This window comes from Haliotis cracherodii, unplaced genomic scaffold (assembly GCF_022045235.1).
Source record: "Haliotis cracherodii isolate W230 unplaced genomic scaffold, xgHalCrac1.p SCAF_4, whole genome shotgun sequence".
NCBI classification, from domain to species: Eukaryota; Metazoa; Mollusca; class Gastropoda; order Lepetellida; family Haliotidae; genus Haliotis; species Haliotis cracherodii.
The window spans coordinates 72,250,771-72,270,363 of record NW_027266297.1 but is presented as its reverse complement, the minus strand read 5'-3'; the positions used below and the strand labels follow the sequence as shown (position 1 = coordinate 72,270,363).

General features: G+C 43.0%; 1 protein-coding gene across 1 annotated transcript in view; it reads left to right on the top strand.

Annotated features, from left to right (window-relative positions):
* LOC139479887 (aminopeptidase O-like) overlaps window positions 1-19,593 on the top strand; it is a 107,114-nt gene that overhangs the window by 4,580 nt on the left and 82,941 nt on the right. Inside the window, exons 4-7 of the mRNA XM_071262806.1 lie at window positions 2,011-2,244; window positions 5,121-5,307; window positions 10,671-10,777; window positions 13,088-13,190. Coding sequence (XP_071118907.1) covers window positions 2,011-2,244; window positions 5,121-5,307; window positions 10,671-10,777; window positions 13,088-13,190 — 631 coding nt within the window. The remainder of the gene's footprint in view (window positions 1-2,010; window positions 2,245-5,120; window positions 5,308-10,670; window positions 10,778-13,087; window positions 13,191-19,593) is intronic.

Genomic DNA, 19,593 nt, shown 5'->3' with positions numbered 1-19,593 from the left:
TGTCTTCTGTGTCTTTCCTGCCCTGAGAGCTCCCTGTTGTCTTCTGTGTCTTCCCTGCCCTGAGAGCCACCTGCTGTCTTCTGTTGTCTTCCCTGCCCTGAGAGCTCCCTGTTGTCTACTGTTGTCTTCCCTGCCCTGAGAGCCACCTGCTGTCTTCTGTGTCTTCCCTGCCCTGAGAGCTCCCTTTTGTCTTCTGTTGTCTTCCCTGCCCTGAGAGCTCCCTGTTGTCTTCTGTGTCTTCCCTGCCCTGAGAGCCACCTTCTGTCTTCTGTGTCTTCCCTGCCATGAGAGCTCCCTTTTGTCTTCTGTTGTCTTCCCTGCCCTGAGAGCTCCCTGTTGTCTTCTGTGTCTGCCCTGCCCTGAGAGCCACCTGCTGTCTTCTGTGTCTTCCCTGCCCTGAGAGCTCCCTGTTGTCTTCTGTGTCTTCCCTGCCCTTAGAGCCTCCTGTTGTCTTCTGTGTCTTCCCTGCCTTGAGAGCCTCCTGTTGTCTTCTGTGTCTTCCCTGCCCTGAGAGACTCCTTTTGTCTCTTATGTCTTCCCTGCCCGGAGTGTTCCCTGTTGTTTTCTGTGTCTTCCCTGCCCTGAGAGCTCCCTGTTGTCTTCTGTGTCTTCCCAGCCCTGAGCGACTTCTGTTGTCTTCCCTGCCCTGAGAGCTCCCTGTTGTCTTCTGTGTCTTCCCAGCCCTGAGCGACTTCTGTTGTCTTCCCTGCCCTGAGAGCTCCCTGTTGTCTTCTGTGTATTCCCAGCCCTGAGAGACTTCTGTTGTCTTCCCTGCCCTGAGAGCTCCCTGTTGTCTTCTGTGTCTTCCCTGTCCTGAGAGACTTCTGTTGTCTTCCCTGCCCTGAGAGCTCCCTGTTGTCTTCTGTGTCTTCCCTGCCCTGAGAGACTTCTGTTGTCTTCCCTGCCCTGAGAGCTCCCTGTTGTCTTCTATGTCTTTCCAGCCCTGAGAGACTTCTGTTGTCTTCCCTGCCCTGAGAGCCTCCTGTTGTCTTCTGTGTCTTCCCTGCCTGCCCTGAGAGGTCCCTTTTGTCTTCTGTGTCTTCCCTGCCCAGAATGTTCCCTGTTGTCTCCTATGTCTTCCCTGCCCTGAGAGACTCCTTTTGTCTCCTATGTCTTCCCTGCCTGGAGTGTTCCCTGTTGTCTTCTGTGTTTTCCCTGCCCTGAGAGCTCCCTGTTGTCTTCTGTGTATTCCCTGCCCTGAGAGCTCCCTGTTGTCTTCTGTGTCTTCCCTGCCCTGAGAGCACCCTGTTGTCTTCTGTGTCTTCCCTGCCCTGAGAGCTCCCTGTTGTCTTCTGTGTCTTCCCTGCCCTGAGAGACTCCTTTTGTCTCCTATGTCTTCCCTGCCCTGAGAGACTCCTTTTGTCTCCTATGTCTTCCCAGCTCAGAGAGGCTCCTTTTGTCTCCTATGTCTTCCCAGCCCGGAGAGACTCCTTTTGTCTCCTATGTCTTCCCAGCCCGGAGAGACTCCTTTTGTCTCCTATGTCTTCCCAGCCCGGAGAGACTTCTTTTGTCTCCTATGTCTTCCCAGCCCGGAGAGACTCCTTTTGTCTCCTATGTCTTCCCAGCCCGGAGAGTTCCCTGTTGTCTTCATGGTCTTCTATGGCTGTGGTGTTTAAGACTTTTTTTAATTCATCATATTCTACATTTGTAATTTTCTTAATATTATAATGTAATTCAAATTTCTTGTCCTGTTTATCTGTCACAAACAATGAAGTTTTAACCAGCACAGGATTTTAATTGTTTTGGAAAAGAAAACAACTGCCATCAGTTTGGTATTTGAATGTTATAATTTACTTGTTTCAGGTGATTGTAAAACTGTCAAGGAAAAAATGTTGACAGAAAAATGACAATGTATGAGAAACAACGCCTGTGTAGACCTTTTGGCCCAACTATCATTGTTGCAGTCATCATATAAATATCATTACAGAAATAATTAGAAAGCATCCATTTACATCACAAAAATTTACATAAAATTATATCCTTCTAGCAATGTGTTCTGCTCTTCTCCAGCCAGCTACCATGTTCCAGTCATGGCTCAGCATGTATCGTGAACTACGCCCCGGGGCCGGCTGTACCGTGCCGTGTGTTTGTCTCTGAGTGCCTGGCCCCCCTTGTTCAGCGGGAGCTGGCGGTGTACCTCCCTCAGTGCCTGGGAGAAGTGTACTCCATTCTCGGCCCCCACCCCTTCCAGAGGCTCGACATCCTCATTGTCCCCTGTTGTTTTGACAGTCTTGGCATGGCCAGGTAGGTTTCATCTTTCATGTTATAGTAGGTAGAATTAGTCTTCAACAACCAATGCTTGTGTTAACAGGCAAATAATGGGATTTAGTGGTCAGACTCGCTGACTTGGTTGATGCATATCATCGCATCCCAATTGCGATGCTTATGATGTCAATCACTGGATTGCCTGGTCCAGACAGCCATCATATAGCTGGAATATTGCTGAGTGTGGCGCTAAACAACAAACAAATAAACAAACGGTAAAGAGTTGGATATAGGTTCTTAGAGAAATCCTTCATACAATAGGGGAATCTGTAATCATTGAAAGTCTGGTATCGAAACTATGACAACAGATAACTTCAGATTTAAATATAATCATCATATATACTCTACATTGTAAAACAAACAAACAAACAAACAAACAAACAAACAAAGTACAGGAACCAGTGGTCTGAGACACAGAAACCACCAGGATGTGCTGATCCTGGGTTTGAATCCCAAATATACATGACTGTGATCTGTCAATACCATTCCTGTGTGTATGGGTTTCACCAAAGTGGTAACTTGCATCATTTTTGAGTTTCATTTAGCTGTGATAAAGACCGTGACTCTCTCTCTCTCGAAGCGTTGTCGGAAACCACATTGCCTAGGCAGCTGAAATTGTGGTACAATGTGTTTTGGTGCAATAGGACTCAGACATGTTTATTCCAGTAATTTAAAAAAAAAATTTCAAGAAAAAGTATTTATTTGAATCTTGAAAGTCTTTAAGAATCGGTTTCTCAGAAACCACAAAATTGAGGAAGTCAAAACATTTTTTGAAACTTTTGAAAGTTACGTTTTATATAAAATTGGAAAGAAAAAACAAAATAAAAAGTTAATCACAGTTATTGATCTGAAACATCAAATAGTATGGGCCATATTGGTTATAAGAAGTTCTGTTTTTTTCACTCTTCACGTCTACTTCACTCATGGCCACGGACGTAAATAGGGAACATCTCTGTACTTGCTCACCCACATATTGTGGTACTTTTTATGAATGCTGCTACTGTAAGAATGTTTTTGAGGAGAACATCAAACAGACAACATTACACAGCTAATTGAAAAATAAATCCTTTTGACCCTTATAACCTCCACCCTCTCTTTCACTGATGCTGGGGATTTCTCTGAAGGTAACACAGAGCTGATTGGAAGTAGGCCTGTAACATAGAGCTGATTGGAAGTAGGCCTGTAACATAGAGCTGACTGGAAGTAGGCCTGTAACATAGAGCTGATTGGAAGTAGGCCTGTAACATAGAGCTGATTGGAAGTAGGCCTGGTTGGCCTGTAACATAGAGCTGATTGGAAGTAGGCCTGTAACATAGAGCTGACTGGAAGTAGGCCTGTAACATAGAGCTGATTGGAAGTAGGCCTGTAACATAGAGCTGATTGGAAGTAGGCCTGTAACATAGAGCTGATTGGAAGTAGGCCTGTAACATAGAGCTGATTGGAAGTAGACCTTTAACACAGAGCTGATTGGAAGTAGGCCTGTAACATAGAGCTTATTGGAAGTAGGCCTGGTGGGCCTGTAACATATAGCTTATTGGAAGTAGGCCTGGTAGGCCTGTAACATAGAGCTGATTGGAAGTAGGCCTGGTAGGCCTGTAACATACAACTGAATGGAAGTAGGCCTGGTGGGCCTGTAACATATAGCTTATCGGAAGTAGGCCTGGTAGACCTGTAACATAGAGCTGATTGGAAGTAGGCCTGGTAGACCTGTAACATAGAGCTGAATGGAAGTAGGCCTGGTAGGCCAGTAACATAGAGCTGATTCGAAGTAGACCTGTAACATAGAGCTGATTGGAAGTAGGCCTGTAACATAGAGCTGATTGGAAGTAGGCCTGTAACATAGAGCTGATTCGAAGTAGGCCTGGTAGGTGACTGTGTCCTGTGCTTCAGAAACCATGTTGTGCCTGTTTGGGATATTTACTTTCATTATCAATATGCAGATGAATCCATAGAGAATCATGTGGTAAGAGGGATGACTAACAGGATCGGAAGGTCAGGCTCACTGACGTGGTTGATGCATGTCTTTGTATCCCAATTGCATGGATCGATGCTCATGATGTCAATCACTTGATTGACTTGTGCAGACTTCACATTATTTACTAACTGCCTTCATGTAGCTGGAATATTGTTGTGTGCGGCGTTAAACAACAAGCAAACAAACATACATAATTTCAACCGAGTGTCTTTTTATATAATTTATGTCAACACCTATAGGTCAATGTTTAAAATACCTTGGCTTCCTGCAGAGTTTTGTACAACATTCAGTGTTGATATATTTGTTATCAAAGAAGTAAGGTGGGGTACTATATATCAATAGTCTGCCATGCATCGTGATGCAATGACATTGTGGGGATATCTCCAAGGAGATATCACTTCATCTCACACAAGCAATTTCTCCTGGAGAAGCCAGTTTGGGATGATAAATTTGATTACATTCTTTCTAACATCCCTTCAAAATTATAGTCTTGATTCAAGATAAGTGCCATGCCGCTGATTCTTTTGTTTTAAAGTGTTTGGAGTTGTTTTTATAATCTAACTAATACGTAACTTTCGATGTGATATATTATTCCCCACCGCGAAGTGGAAGGGGGATATAGGAATGGAGGCTGTCTGTCTGTCCTTTTGTCTGCCCATCACGTTTCGTTTCCGGAGCAGAACTAAAAAAAACATGTGACATATTTAATCAAACTAGGCACATAGACAGGTCTAGTGGTGAACTGGTGCCTTTTGATAGTTTGGGATTTTCCCAAAAAACTATTTTTCGAGTTTCCATGGCAACGACTTTGACTAAGACTGATGATATTGGTATTGGCGGAGGATATGAGTATTTCATTCTTGTCAATGTTGGTTTCCAGTCCCAGCCTGTTGGCGCTGTCCCAGTCCGCACTGGTGGGAGACAACTCCATGTGTGTCCGCGTGGCCCACGAGATCTGCCACTCCTGGTTCGGCCTACTGATTGGTCCACAAGACTGGACGGAGGAGTGGCTGACAGAGGGCTTCTGTACATATCTGGAGGACATCGTCCATGCCAGGGTCTGCCAGGTACCCGACTCTTTGTCAGATACCTCATTTGTCAGATACCCCATTTGTCAGATACCCCATTTGTCAGATACCCCATTTGTTAGATACCCTAATTGTTAGATACCCCATTTGTCAGATACCCCATTTGTCAGATACCCCATTTGTCAGATACCCTAATTGTTAGATACCCCATTTGTCAGATACCCTAATTGTTAGATACCCCATTTGTTAGATGCCCTAATTGTTAGATACCCCATTTGTCAGATACCACAGTTGTCAGATACCCCATTTGTCAGATACCCCATTTGTCAGATACCCCATTTGTCAGATACCCTAATTGTTAGATACCCCATTTGTTAGATACCCTAATTGTTAGATACCCCATTTGTCAGATACCCTAATTGTTAGATACCCCATTTGTTAGATGCCCTAATTGTTAGATACCCCATTTGTCAGATACCACAGTTGTCAGATACCCCATTTGTCAGATACCACATTTGTTAGATACCCCATTTGTTAGATATCCTAATTGTTAGATACCCTAATTGTTAGATATCCTAATTGTTAGATACCCCATTTGTTAGATATCCTAATTGTTAGATACCCTAATTGTTAGATATCCTAATTGTTAGATACCCCATTTGTTAGATATCCTAATTGTTAGATACCCTAATTGTTAGATACCCTAATTGTTAGATACCCCATTTGTTAGATACCCTAATTGTTAGATACCCCATTTGTTAGATGCCCTAATTGTTAGATACCCCATTTGTCAGATACCACAGTTGTCAGATACCTCATTTGTCAGATACCCTAATTGTTAGATACCCCATTTGTCAGATACCCCATTTGTCAGATACCCCATTTGTCAGATACCCCATTTGTCAGATACCCTAATTGTTAGATACCCTAATTGTCAGATACCTCATTTGTCAGATACCCCATTTGTCAGATACCCCATTTGTCAGATACCCTAATTGTTAGATACCCTAATTGTCAGATACCTCATTTGTCAGATACCCCATTTGTCAGATACCCCATTTGTCAGATACCCTAATTGTTAGATACCCCATTTGTCAGATACCCCATTTGTCAGATACCCCATTTGTTAGATACCCCATTTGTCAGATACCCCATTTGTCAGATACCCTAATTGTCAGATACCTCATTTGTCAGATACCCCATTTGTCAGATACCCCATTTGTCAGATACCCCATTTGTCAGATACCCTAATTGTCAGATACCTCATTTGTCAGATACCCCATTTGTCAGATACCTCATTTGTCAGATACCTCATTTGTCAGATACCCCATTTGTCAGATACCCCATTTGTCAGATACCCCATTTGTCAGATACCCTAATTGTTAGATACCCTAATTGTCAGATACCTCATTTGTCAGATACCCCATTTGTCAGATACCCCATTTGTCAGATACCCTAATTGTTAGATACCCCATTTGTCAGATACCCCATTTGTTAGATACCCCATTTGTCAGATACCCCATTTGTTAGATACCCTAATTGTTAGATACCCCATTTGTTAGATACCCTAATTGTTAGATACCCTAATTGTTAGATACCCCATTTGTCAGATACCCCATTTGTCAGATACCCCATTTGTCAGATACCCTAATTGTTAGATACCCCAGTTGTCAGATACCCCATTTGTCAGATACCCCATTTGTTAGATACCCCAGTTGTCAGATACCCTAATTGTCAGATACCTCATTTGTCAGATACCCCATTTGTCAGATACCTCATTTGTCAGATACCCCATTTGTCAGATACCCCATTTGTCAGATACCCCATTTGTCAGATACCCTAATTGTTAGATACCCTAATTGTCAGATACCTCATTTGTCAGATACCCCAGTTGTCAGATACCCCAGTTGTCAGATACCCCAGCTGTCAGGTACCCGGTTGTCAGATACCCCATTTGTTAGATACCCCAGTTGTCAGATACCCCAGTTGTCAGATACCCCAGTTGTCAGATACCCCAGTTGTCAGATACCCCAGTTGTCAGACACTCCAGTTGTCAGATACCCCAGCTGTCAGGTACCCGGTTGTCAGATACCCCATTTGTTAGATACCCCAGTTGTCAGATACCCCAGTTGTCAGATACCCCAGTTGTCAGATACCCCAGTTGTCAGATACCCCAGTTGTCAGACACTCCAGTTGTCAGATACCCCAGCTGTCAGGTACCCGGTTGTCAGATACCCCATTTGTTAGATACCCTAATTGTTAGATACCCCATTTGTCAGATACCCAATTTGTCAGATACCTTATTTGTCAGAAACCTTATTTCTCAGATACCCCATTTGTTAGATACCCTAATTGTTAGATACCCCAGTTGTCAGATACCCAATTTGTCAGATACCTTATTTGTCAGAAACCTTATTTCTCAGATACCCCATTTGTTAGATACCCTAATTGTCAGATACCCCAGTTGTCAGATACCCAATTTGTCAGATACCCCATTTGTCTCATTTGAAGGTAGAAGGTAAGGGTAAAATAATTGATCTACTTGGATACAATAGGTTTATATATTGTTTCATTTTATACCTGTATATATTCAACAGATGAATCATTTGATCATGGAAACAAGGTAAATTTGTAAATTCTCAATTCAGCTGCAAGAATATTGAGTTTTCTCAGTTTACATGTGTACATATTGTCAGAGATATCTGAATTTGTCACAAACATATCAGGTTTGCAGATAGTTGACTTTGTCACATTGCAGAGAGATGGACACTTTCAACATCACCTCTACAGCAGGAATAAGATTGGTTGATTCTACCCATCATCACAAATTGAGTTTATGAATTAATTTGTTTTGCCATAATTATTATTACCTATGTTAATTAACATTTATAAAAATATACCCAGAAGCAAAGTTTGCACGATATCAATGTATGAAAAATGTGATGAAAACAAGAAATCAACTTCAAATGTCATTACCACAAAAATCTTAATTAAGCATTAATGTCAGAATTAGTTCTACTGTAAGTGTCAGTCTGGTTGTTTAAAGTTTGCTGATTTAGAGATTGATTATACATGTATACTCAAAACCAAAGGGTACACCAAAGTGAATACTTCACAAATTAAATAATATATATATTTCTAAAGTGTTTTGTCTTATATAAAGTAAAAACATGTTTAAAGTAAAATGAACTTTGAACAATCAACATCCAAAATAAGAAGCAGAATCAACAAGCAGAAAACGTGTTTTCATGATTTGATATATCCTACTGATAGTGTTGAAACATACTGAACCGCAACAGAAACATGACCATGGATAGATATATGAGAAACCTTATTTGTCCAAACACTGTAAACATACTTTGAGACATATTAAAAATATGAAACTTGGCAAAACTGATCATCAAGGTTGAAATTAAAGTGTCAAATGTTCTTAAAGTGAAACACAACACTAGTCTCTGAGAAAATGGCATCACAAATCAGTATCTCGTGTGCTCGCCATGTGCATTGATAACTGCCATGCAAAATGGAATGGATGAGGCGGTTGATGAAGGCCATAGGCACTTGAGCCCACACTCTGAGGAATGCCTGACGCAGTTCAGCTGCAGTTGTTGGCCTTGGTCGGACGTCATTCAGCCGTCTTGGAATCTCGTCCCACAGGTGCTCAGTGGGATTTAAATCGGGACTGAAGGCAGGCCACTGCATGGTTCTGATGCCATTCTACTGGAGGAAGTCTCTTGTTGCACTCGCAGTGTGGGCATGGGCGTTATCATGCTGATACTCGTGGTTGCGTTGACGTGCCAAATGAGGTATGACGTGTGGTCTCAAGACTTGATCAATGTACCGAGCTGCTGTGACACCTTTGCCTCTCCCTGGACCGATGTTCTGGAAGACCACAGGGCTGACCCTCTAAGCAAGACCAGTTCCACCCCACACCATGATGCTCGGACCACCCCACCAGTCTCTCTCAACAACACAAGCATCCGAATTATGTTCCCCTTGGCGTCGCCAGACTCTCTCTCTGCCATCTGCTGTTGAGATACAGTAACGGCTCTCATCTGAGAAGAGGACTCTTCTCCACTGCTGGTGCTGTGTTGTCCACTGAAGACGTTCCCTGCGATGACATGGTGTCAGAATGGGTCCTCAGTGTGGCCTGTGACAGTGGAGATGTCTGCTCGTCAATCGTAGACGCATGGTGACCGCATTCACGTGTCACTGGTGTGTCCCCATGGTCTGTCGAGCAGTTTCCGCAGCAGTAACAAAGTGATCTTGAAGATGCTGTCGCACAATCTGACGATCCTGATGTCGGATGGTGACCCTTGGTCTACTACTACGTGGTCGGTCATCTGTAGTGCTGGTCGTCTGGTACCATTGCTTGAGCGTGTATATGGTCCTTACGTGGACTTGAAATGCATTGGCTACTTCCCGGGCTGTTTGTCCAGCTTGCAATCGTCCAAGTGCTTCGTGTCGCTGAATTCTTGTCAATCTTGGCATGCGGTAGCAATTCAATAACAAAATGAATGTTATCCGATCTGGGTGGATTTTTATAGGGCAAGAAATGGGGAAACGCATTTGCATTTCAATTTGCGCGGAACTCACGTGCATCAGGTTACCATGGCCGTTGCCGTGATGCGTTTGGGCAATCGGTTTTATTGTCATCTGCTTTGTTTTTTTATCCTCAAATTTCATTTTTTCCAGACAAGGTAATGTTCAATTTTAGAAACTTTGACAAAATTACCCAGATATTTAAATGACAACTTTTCATGCAATGTTACTTGGGGTGCAGTTCAGTATAGAAGTGAAATTTGTTTTCACAAAAACAAGATAATAGCATTTTTACTCAGTGACAGTTTGTCATTTTCTGTAGAATGACCCGATTATGAGATTATGTGTTCACAGAAATTAGGTCGACTCAAGTAATCGGTTCCAAAGTGCTCAATGATGTACCTGGGTGTAGTAATATGTAGTAACATGATGAAAATCTTTCCTATTATGTTGTAAGTCTTGTATGCTCATGAGGTGTCTGACAAATGGGGTATGATCGGGACTAGTCCATTTTACAACAAACTTTCTGATCAAATAATGTGGCCTTGTAACAAATGTGTCAGTAATTAGTACTGATTTAATTCATCTCACTCTGATAGACAGGAATGCCGGTCAGTCATAAGCTCAGCTGATGATGTAGCTGATGATGTAGCTGCTGATGTACTGATGATGTAGCTGATGATGTAGCTGATGATGTAGCTGCTGATGTAGCTGCTGATGTAGCTGCTGATGTACTGATGATGTAGCTGCTGATGTAGCTGCTGATGTAGCTGCTGATGTAGCTGCTGATGTAGCTGCTGATGTACTGATGATGTAGCTGCTGATGTAGCTGCTGATGTTGGTGTGTCTTCTTCCTACAGTGGGATGAAGGTGAGATGGGGGATCGACTGGAACTACGAGCGTTGCTGAAACAGAAGACCCTGCTGGCAGAGGTTGAGAACACAGAGCAGGACCTCCAGATGCTCCGGTAAGAGTCCCCTGAGATTGGTTGGAGTGAGTGAGAGCATGTGATGGAGGGAGGGAGAGGATACTAAAATTGGTCTTCACACATTGTTACCATGTGGGGAATAGCAGCTTGAGGAGCCACCAGGTACCCAGCATCCCCCTGGTTAATGTGTTCATTTGGCCCTGTCTTCTCAGCTGCTGCATCTTACTGAGTTATGTCTTTTTATTCGATGTGCCTGAATTATAAAATCTTCAGTTTAAATCTCAGATGCATATGTTTTTTTATTTTTTATAAAACTGCTGGGTTACTATGTATTAAAGTTATGTCTATGTCTAACACCTCTGTAACTGAACCACCCAAAACCAAGCTGACACACTCTGATATAACTGAAATACCCCACACCAAGCCTGACACACTGTGATATAACTGAAATACCCCACACCAAGCTGACACGCTGTGATATAACTGAAATACCCCACACCAAGCTGACACACTCTGATATAACTGAAATACTCCTACACCAAGCTGACACACTATGATATAACTGAAATACCCCACACCAAGCTGACACACTCTGATATAACTGAAATACTCCTACACCAAGCTGACACACTATGATATAACTGAAATACCCCACACCAAGCTGACACACTCTGATATAACTGAAATACTCCTACACCAAGCTGACACACTATGATATAACTGAAATACCCCTCACCAAGCTGACACTCTATGATATAACTGAAATACCCCACACCAAGCTGACACGCTGTGATATAACTGAAATACTCCACACCAAGCTGACACGCTGTGATATAACTGAAATACTCCACACCAAGCTGACACACTATGATATAACTGAAATACCCCACACCAAGCTGACACGCTGTGATATAACTGAAATACTCCACACCAAGCTGACACACTATGATATAACTGAAATACTCCCACACCAAGCTGACACGCTGTGATATAACTGAAATACTCCACACCAAGCTGACACACTATGATATAACTGAAATACCCCACACCAAGCTGACACACTGTGATATAACTGAAATACCCCACACCAAGCTGACACACTATTATATAACTGAAATACTCCCACACCAAGCTGACACACTGTGATATAACTGAAGTACTCCTACACCACGCTGACACACTATGATATAACTGAAATACCCCACACCAAGCTGACACACTATTATATAACTGAAATACTCCCACACCAAGCTGACACACTATGATATAACTGAAATACCCCACACCAAGCTGACACACTATTATATAACTGAAATACTCCCACACCAAGCTGACACACTGTGATATAACTGAAATACCCCACACCACGCTGACACACTATTATATAACTGAAATACTCCCACACCAAGCTGACACACTGTGATATAACTGAAGTACTCCTACACCACGCTGACACACTGTGATATAACTGAAGTACTCCCACACCAAGCTGACACACTGTGATATAACTGAAGTACTCCTACACCAAGCTGACACACTGTGATATAACTGAAGTACTCCCACACCACGCTGACACACTGTGATATAACTGAAGTACTCCTACACCACGCTGACACACTGTGATATAACTGAAATACTCCCACACCAAGCTGACACACTGTGATATAACTGAAGTACTCCTACACCACGCTGACACACTGTGATATAACTGAAGTACTCCTACACCACGCTGACACGCTATGATATAACTGAAGTACTCCCAAATACCAATTAGATGACAAAGTAGTAAAATCCTTCATTAATCCATTTGTATTTGTATTCCACATTTATCTGCCTAAGTCCCACTTACAGTACACTATGCATACATAACGCATGCTGTATTGTCTTTGCATAAAAATTTGAATCTGAAATAATCTGAAAAAAATCCAGTAATCAATAACTTTTCTGTTCAGCCCATAACTGGCGCTAATCGTGAAGATAAAAAAACTGTTGTTTCAAGGCAAATGTTTGATAAATTGGTGCAGGCAGCTGCCTTCTTTTTGTTTTTTCGCCAATAGAGCAATGCACAAAAAGAAGAAAAAATTGGTCTGTCTTAAAGCAGAACTGAAGTGCTTTTGTGTGTTTATTTTAGTGCTTGTGACCCGAGAGTGAGTCTTAGTTTTAGAATATGCTCAGACACGACTGTGATAGAATATATTGTATATATCCAGCCTTTTCTGTGATAGAATATGTTGAATATACATAGACTTTTCTGTGAGAATATATTGAATATAATCCCAACTCTTCATGCAGAGAAGTGAGATATTTGAGATCTGATTTTAATGAGATTCATCATTGCATTCATGGCAGACCAAACAAAGGGGAACAACTCCTCCCAGCCAGTGAGGGGGTTCAGTATGTGAAGAATGGGATGAACCCAGAAAAGGCCTTCACGCAGGTGCATTACCTCAAGGTGAGTGGGCATTTTATGATGCTTTAGACAATAAAGTTTAGGATTCAGTATGAAGCTAGTGTTCAGGATTCAGTATAGAGCTTGTCTTTAAGATTCAGTGTGGACCTAGTGTTTGGGATTTGGTATAGAGCTTGTCTTTAGGATTCAGTGTGGAGCTAGTGTTTGGGATTTGGTATAGAGCTTGTCTTTAGGATTCAGTATGAAGCTAGTGTTCAGGATTCAGTGAGGAGCTAGTGTTCATGATTCAGTATAGAGCTTGTCTTTAAGATTCAGTGTGGAGCTAGTGTTCATGATTCAGTATAGAGCTTGTCTTTAAGATTCAGTGTGGACCTAGTGTTTGGGATTCAGTATAGAGCTTGTCTTTAAGATTCAGTGTGGACCTAGTGTTCAGGATTCAGTATAGAGCTTGTCTTTAAGATTCAGTGTGGACCTAGTGTTTGGGATTCAGTATAGAGCTTGTCTTTAAGATTCAGTGTGGACCTAGTGTTCAGGATTCAGTATAGAGCTTGTCTTTAAGATTCAGTGTGGACCTAGTGTTTGGGATTCAGTATAGAGCTTGTCTTTAAGATTCAGTGTGGACCTAGTGTTTGGGATTCAGTATAGAGTATATGGAGTTAGTGTTTGGGATTTGGTATATAGCTGGTGTGTAGGAATAATGATTGAGTTAATTGTTAAGATTCCGTACAAACTTAGTGTAGCATTTTGAGGAAGAACTGGAGTCGTGTGAGAAAGCACAGGGGTGTATGGACTATTCATTCAATACTTAGAGGCCTGTGGTGTATTCACTGCATCACAGAGTGTGGATGTTGAAGTGATAGTTACATATATACAAATACACAGAAGAACTGCTAAGTGTTTAACAACCCTAAGGAAGAGTGTTAAGTTTCATAGCATGGTACCATATTTTCTTGAGTATAGTGCGCACCCATGTATAATGCGCACCCCCCTCTAGCGGTTTCAGTATTTTGAAAAAAAATAAATTGAATATCAAGCGCAGAAAAAAATTACACTGTAGATCTACCCCTTCAGCGAATTCCGGTAAACAAACGGGTGATAAGAAACTTGGTCAGTACAAATTCGAAATTTGAGATAAAAAATCACCAGACATGTTAATTTACCGTCTAAATTGTATTTTTTGTTCTGCTAGGTATTGTTTTACATCCAGGGATTAAGATTACCTTGTGTATTTTCTCGTAAACTAAGCCAGAAACAGCAATCAGCTGTACACACGTTTTCTTGGAATCTACCGGTAATTCGGTCAAGACACACCCAATGATATAACTTTACAGGATTTTAATGATCGGCAATAATTATATCTGAAACTATTTTTTTATCAGGAATAATATATTCCAATATCTTGTTAATTTAGTTGCAGCTTTTACTAAACATATTTAAAATAATTATAACCCTAAGCAAAGCAGCTGATCGCTATTGCCGGTTATTATTTTTCACATGGAACCAGTCTGACCAGTCAACACCAGGGCTCCCGCGCAAGTGATCGCGAGAACAATGTGTTAACAAAGAATCCTCAAACTACAACAAATATGACCTTTAACGAATCAAAGTATGGCATTTATGATATATGTATCCATTCTCTGTCAACTAAAGTTTGTTTCAAGGCGTCAATAGTGGTAATCTGACTGTGGTTGCTGTTAATAACAGTGAGTTGTGCGATCTCCTGATCGCTTCACACACGATTTCTCCGAAATTAATTAAAACAATATTAAAAGGAATTTTGAATAAAATTTAATGAAATAAGTTACAAACATAAGTCCAGATATACAAAGAACACTTTTAATAGCCAGACAGTGTAATTACATGATTAATTTGCGTACTTCAGTATGGATTTGTTGACATGATATTTCCGGTGTTACATGCTCGCGGTAATGTCTTTCCATGGGGGAAAAAACATCAAAACTCATTATTTTGTGTATAATGCGCACCCCCTTCTACATAGCTATGTTTTTTGCAAAAAAAGTGTGCACTATACATAGGAAAATACGGTAAACATACATAGACATAGTATTTTCCGAAGTTGACATACATTTTAACATTTACTGATCAATGATGATTGTAGAACGGTCACACAAGTAAGAGGTGAAATTCATCTTCACCTTCATTTAGATGACACAGTTGACAGATTCTACTCTTTTGGGATTCCATTGGCATGATCCGATTATTTTAACTGATGGGAACAGCATCTAAGTTTGTAAAGCGCAATACAGAATGATCAATTTTTTAACTTATCCTGCATTACTCCGTAGTGCATTTACTGCTGCCTTTGACAGAGAGACGAACTGGGTGAGATCCAGCTGCTGAAGAAAGTTGTCCCAACCAGCTCAGGAGGCAGCGCCCTCTCACAGTCGGCACGTGACCCGGAAGTCATGACGTCACACCAAAACACATAACTGCTTTGTCAGCCACACGGAACGGACGTATCTGTATCTGTATTAAAAGCTTTATATGATCCTTACTTTGTGTTGTTTACTACGACAAAAGTCTGCTGTTTTGTTTATCGTATATGGTTTGTTACCTTTGGTTTCATCCTATTGATAATTGGTAACGTTTCTCGCTCGTTTGTGGCTCTCGTCACGGTATTCTACGAGTGTATTGTTGTTTCCCACCATTTTGGTTTTTCCCGCCCTTTTGTGATTCACCACGTGTCCACGTATTTTCGGGTTTTGCGTTCTGAATTCGCTCTTTGGTTGGGGTTTTACACTAAATTAAAATGTTTGTATTTAGTGTGTTAACAGTGTTATTGTTTGCTCTTCTAAACTTTTTGTGACTGAAAAAGTTGTTTTGAGTTACATTATGCTTCATGTTGTGTGTTTGCACATCATTATGCTTTTGCTTAAATTCCAGTATGCCTCGCTGCTCTAACTGCCGCATGAATAAATCTGGACGGGGCCCCCACCCCTCCTGCCTGGACTGTACAACCCCATGTACCCTCACAGAGCAGTGCAGATATTGCAGTCCCCTGTCTCCAGCTTCCTTCACCGCCTATCTACGAGTGTCCCGAAAACGCTCAACGTAGAGTCTACCTCCCACGGCATGACAAACGACCATTCACAGTCTCCTCCACTACCCTTACCGTCACCTGCATCGACCTCATTGTCTTCGGCGTCACCCATAACGGGTTCACCATCACCTCCGCTACCTACGGTGACAACCTTGACTACCCCGATGCCTCTGGCGCCTCCGACCACCCTGACCTACTTATGGACATGTACTCCCCTCTTTGTTTATGGATCCAACTTGGATGCAAGCCTGGATGTAGTCCTTGTTTACGCAAGCAGACGGTGCCTCCTGCGACGCTGGTGCCACTGACAGCCACGACTACAGACACTCCGATTCCTGCGGCCCCGTCTACTTTGGGTGCTCATCGGTCTCGATTGTCGTATACCTCATTGTCTCCGACTACCTCTCGACACTCTTCCAAGTCCTCTTGATCCTGTCGTCGTTCTCGAAGTCGCACACCCATACATAGACGTCAGCGTCGTTCATCATGCTCGGCTTCATTGGAGGGATCATTTCGACCCGATTATGATCCTCCATCACCCGAGATTGACACACACTTGGGCCCATCACAGGGAGCTGATTGGCTAGCGGACTGTTTGGCCTCCATAGCTCCCTCCCCAAGCCCCGATGTCAACAAAAACTCTACGATTTGGTCTAACCCGACTTTGCTACCACCCGACCCAATGCTGACAGACCTTGTTTTGGCGTTGGACGAGGACTTCACAAGGTTGTTCCTCACGCTGTCGTTCAAGGCTCCTTGCTATTGGCATGATGATTTCCCTGTCCATTCCCTTGATGTGGCTAACGATGCGCACATCCTAGACGAGGACCTACATCAAAGTCCGCCACCATCCGTATGCCGGACTCCCGACTCACCTTTGTGGAAACTGCAGCATTCGTTAAAACCACCGTCTACACTTGCCTCCTCTGCCAGAGCCACTGAGCAAGATCTCTCGGAATCCAATCCTGATAGGATCGACCACCTACGGACTGTTATGAACTTTCAACTTCGCCAGGTCAACCATTTGTGAAATCTTCAGAGAGCAGCTCTGACAGAAATCTGTGCTACGCGATGTTTAGGTTATTTGACACTCACGGAATGGGATTTCGAGTTAGAGCGTTCCTTATTACGCCAACCTTGGTCGGGTCCTACCCTTTTAATGGTACCACATGCACACTACACACGCTCGGGTCTCCAGCTTTGTGAGGGACGAAATGGCTCTAAGAGCCGTGGAGCATGTCACGCACACGTCAGCGGCCATGTCCTCCAAAGGCAACTACAAACCTTGCCACTCCTCTCTCAAGGATGCCTCCAAACATACCTCGCCCTTTCATGGTCAGAAAGGGCGTGGTCGTGGTAAATCCCGTGGCACCTACCAGCCCCGACGTGATCGTCGCCCCGGCAAGGGTGTCGATTCCAACTCCAAGCGTTGACCAGCGGGACCTCTACGACTGGGACCTCCCACCCCCAGCCATTCCGGTCACCAACACACCTGTGTGGCCGGTTTTGGACAAACTGGTCTATACTCGAGGACCCGTTCGTCATAAACATCCTCCACTCCGACGGCAGCTGCGTATTTCGTGGTGTGGTGCCTGAGGAATCAGTGTACTCTCCACACCACTTGGCACCTGACACTGATTTTGGTCGCGCCTTGGTGGCCGGCCAGAAGTTGGTTTGTCGACCTCCGAAACATCACCAGAGACAACCCCCTGGAACTTCCGGCGTGGCCCAACCTTCTGCTCGGTTTTGTCTGTATGCCTGACAAGCATCAGGATCCAATGACAGCGTGACTGCAGTTCCTGGCTGAGTTTCTTCTGTACTTGTGCAGCACACGTCAAGGCTCTACCATCCCACATACTTGATCACCATCAACTCCATTCTTGCCATCCTGGACGACCGGAGAAGGACAAAAATTCCCAAACTTCAGGCCTTGCTGTGCTCATTTCGTCTCGAAGACCACAAAGCCAAGTTCAGACCACCTGCATGGATCTGAATGTGGTCTTAAAGGCTCTATCGGGAGGATCCCTTCGAACCACTCCACTCGTCTTCCTTTTACGACCTAACGAGGAAGACAGTGTTGTTCTACTGGCCCTGGCTACTGCCGCCCGGGTTAGTGAGCTCCACGTCCTGGATGTCTCTCGTGTCTGGTTCGAACACGGGAAGCATGGCGCAGTTCATCTTGGGCTGTGCTGGGACTTCATCGTAAAGAATCAACTCCCAGGACAGCCTGATAGATCATTCACCATCCCTTCCCTTTCATCGATTGTGGGTGTTGACGATGAGGAGGAACTTTTATTATGCCCAGTTAGGGCACTGAAGGTTTTCCTACGACGATCTAAAGCCTGACACAAGTCCCCTGGTGGTAGCCAAACAGGTCACCAAACCCCAACACCACTGATTCTCTGTTACCCGGAGCAGGGCCCGTCGACCTCTCTGGTGTTCATCACCCCAGATTTGAGGGCTCTACTGCGTTCCGCATTCGCTCTTAGGTCAGTTCTAGTTTTTGGCTTCCCCGCCTCATTCTATTTCTGTCACATATTTCTGGTTCCTTCCTTTGCATCGACTCTCGTTTCCTTTGACAGGAATGGTCGGTGATGTACCGGTCATCTCTTGTATGCGGTGCAGGTTCATAAGACCTTGACAAGGGTTTCTTATGGCTCACATCTGAAGGTATGCCCACCGGCCGTGCCGTCTGATAAAGATGCAATACGGAGTAATGCAGGATAAGTTAAAAAATTTAGTGAAATCTAAATATTTTTTACATTTGTATACTTATCCAGCATTACAAAGTCTAAGTTCCCCCCTCCGCTGCCTCCCCACGATGTTTCAGATGTTATGTTTAAAGCAGTTATGTGTTTTGACGTGACGTCATGACTTCCGGGTCATGTGCCAACTGTGTGGATGAGCTGCTTCCTGGACAGATGGAAACAACTTTCTTCAGCAGCTGGATCTCACACAGTTCGTCTCTCTGTCAAAGACAGCAGTAAATGAGTAATGCAGGATAAGTATACAAATGTAAAAAGTATTTAGATTTGACTAAATATTGATTTCAGACGGATAGGTTTCAAGATGTTTGTTCTGATGTTAAGGAGAATCACATTTCCTATTAAAGATATGAACGTGAACATTCATAAGAACAGAGTGGTAACGATTTGCAGTATAGAAAAATATACCTTCATCAATGGATGCATTAATGTGTCTTTGTGTTATTAATGAAAACATCGTAATATTTATACTGGGAGAACTGTTTGCATGGGGATTTATCAGTCTGTTTGTAGAATATTGTGAGAAACTGAAGAAATCAGCAGCCCAATCTCCTGACTTCAGGGCTTCTGTGTGTTGTTATTGTAAGGTTTGTTCCAGTTTGTCCTCGTCCATGAAGTC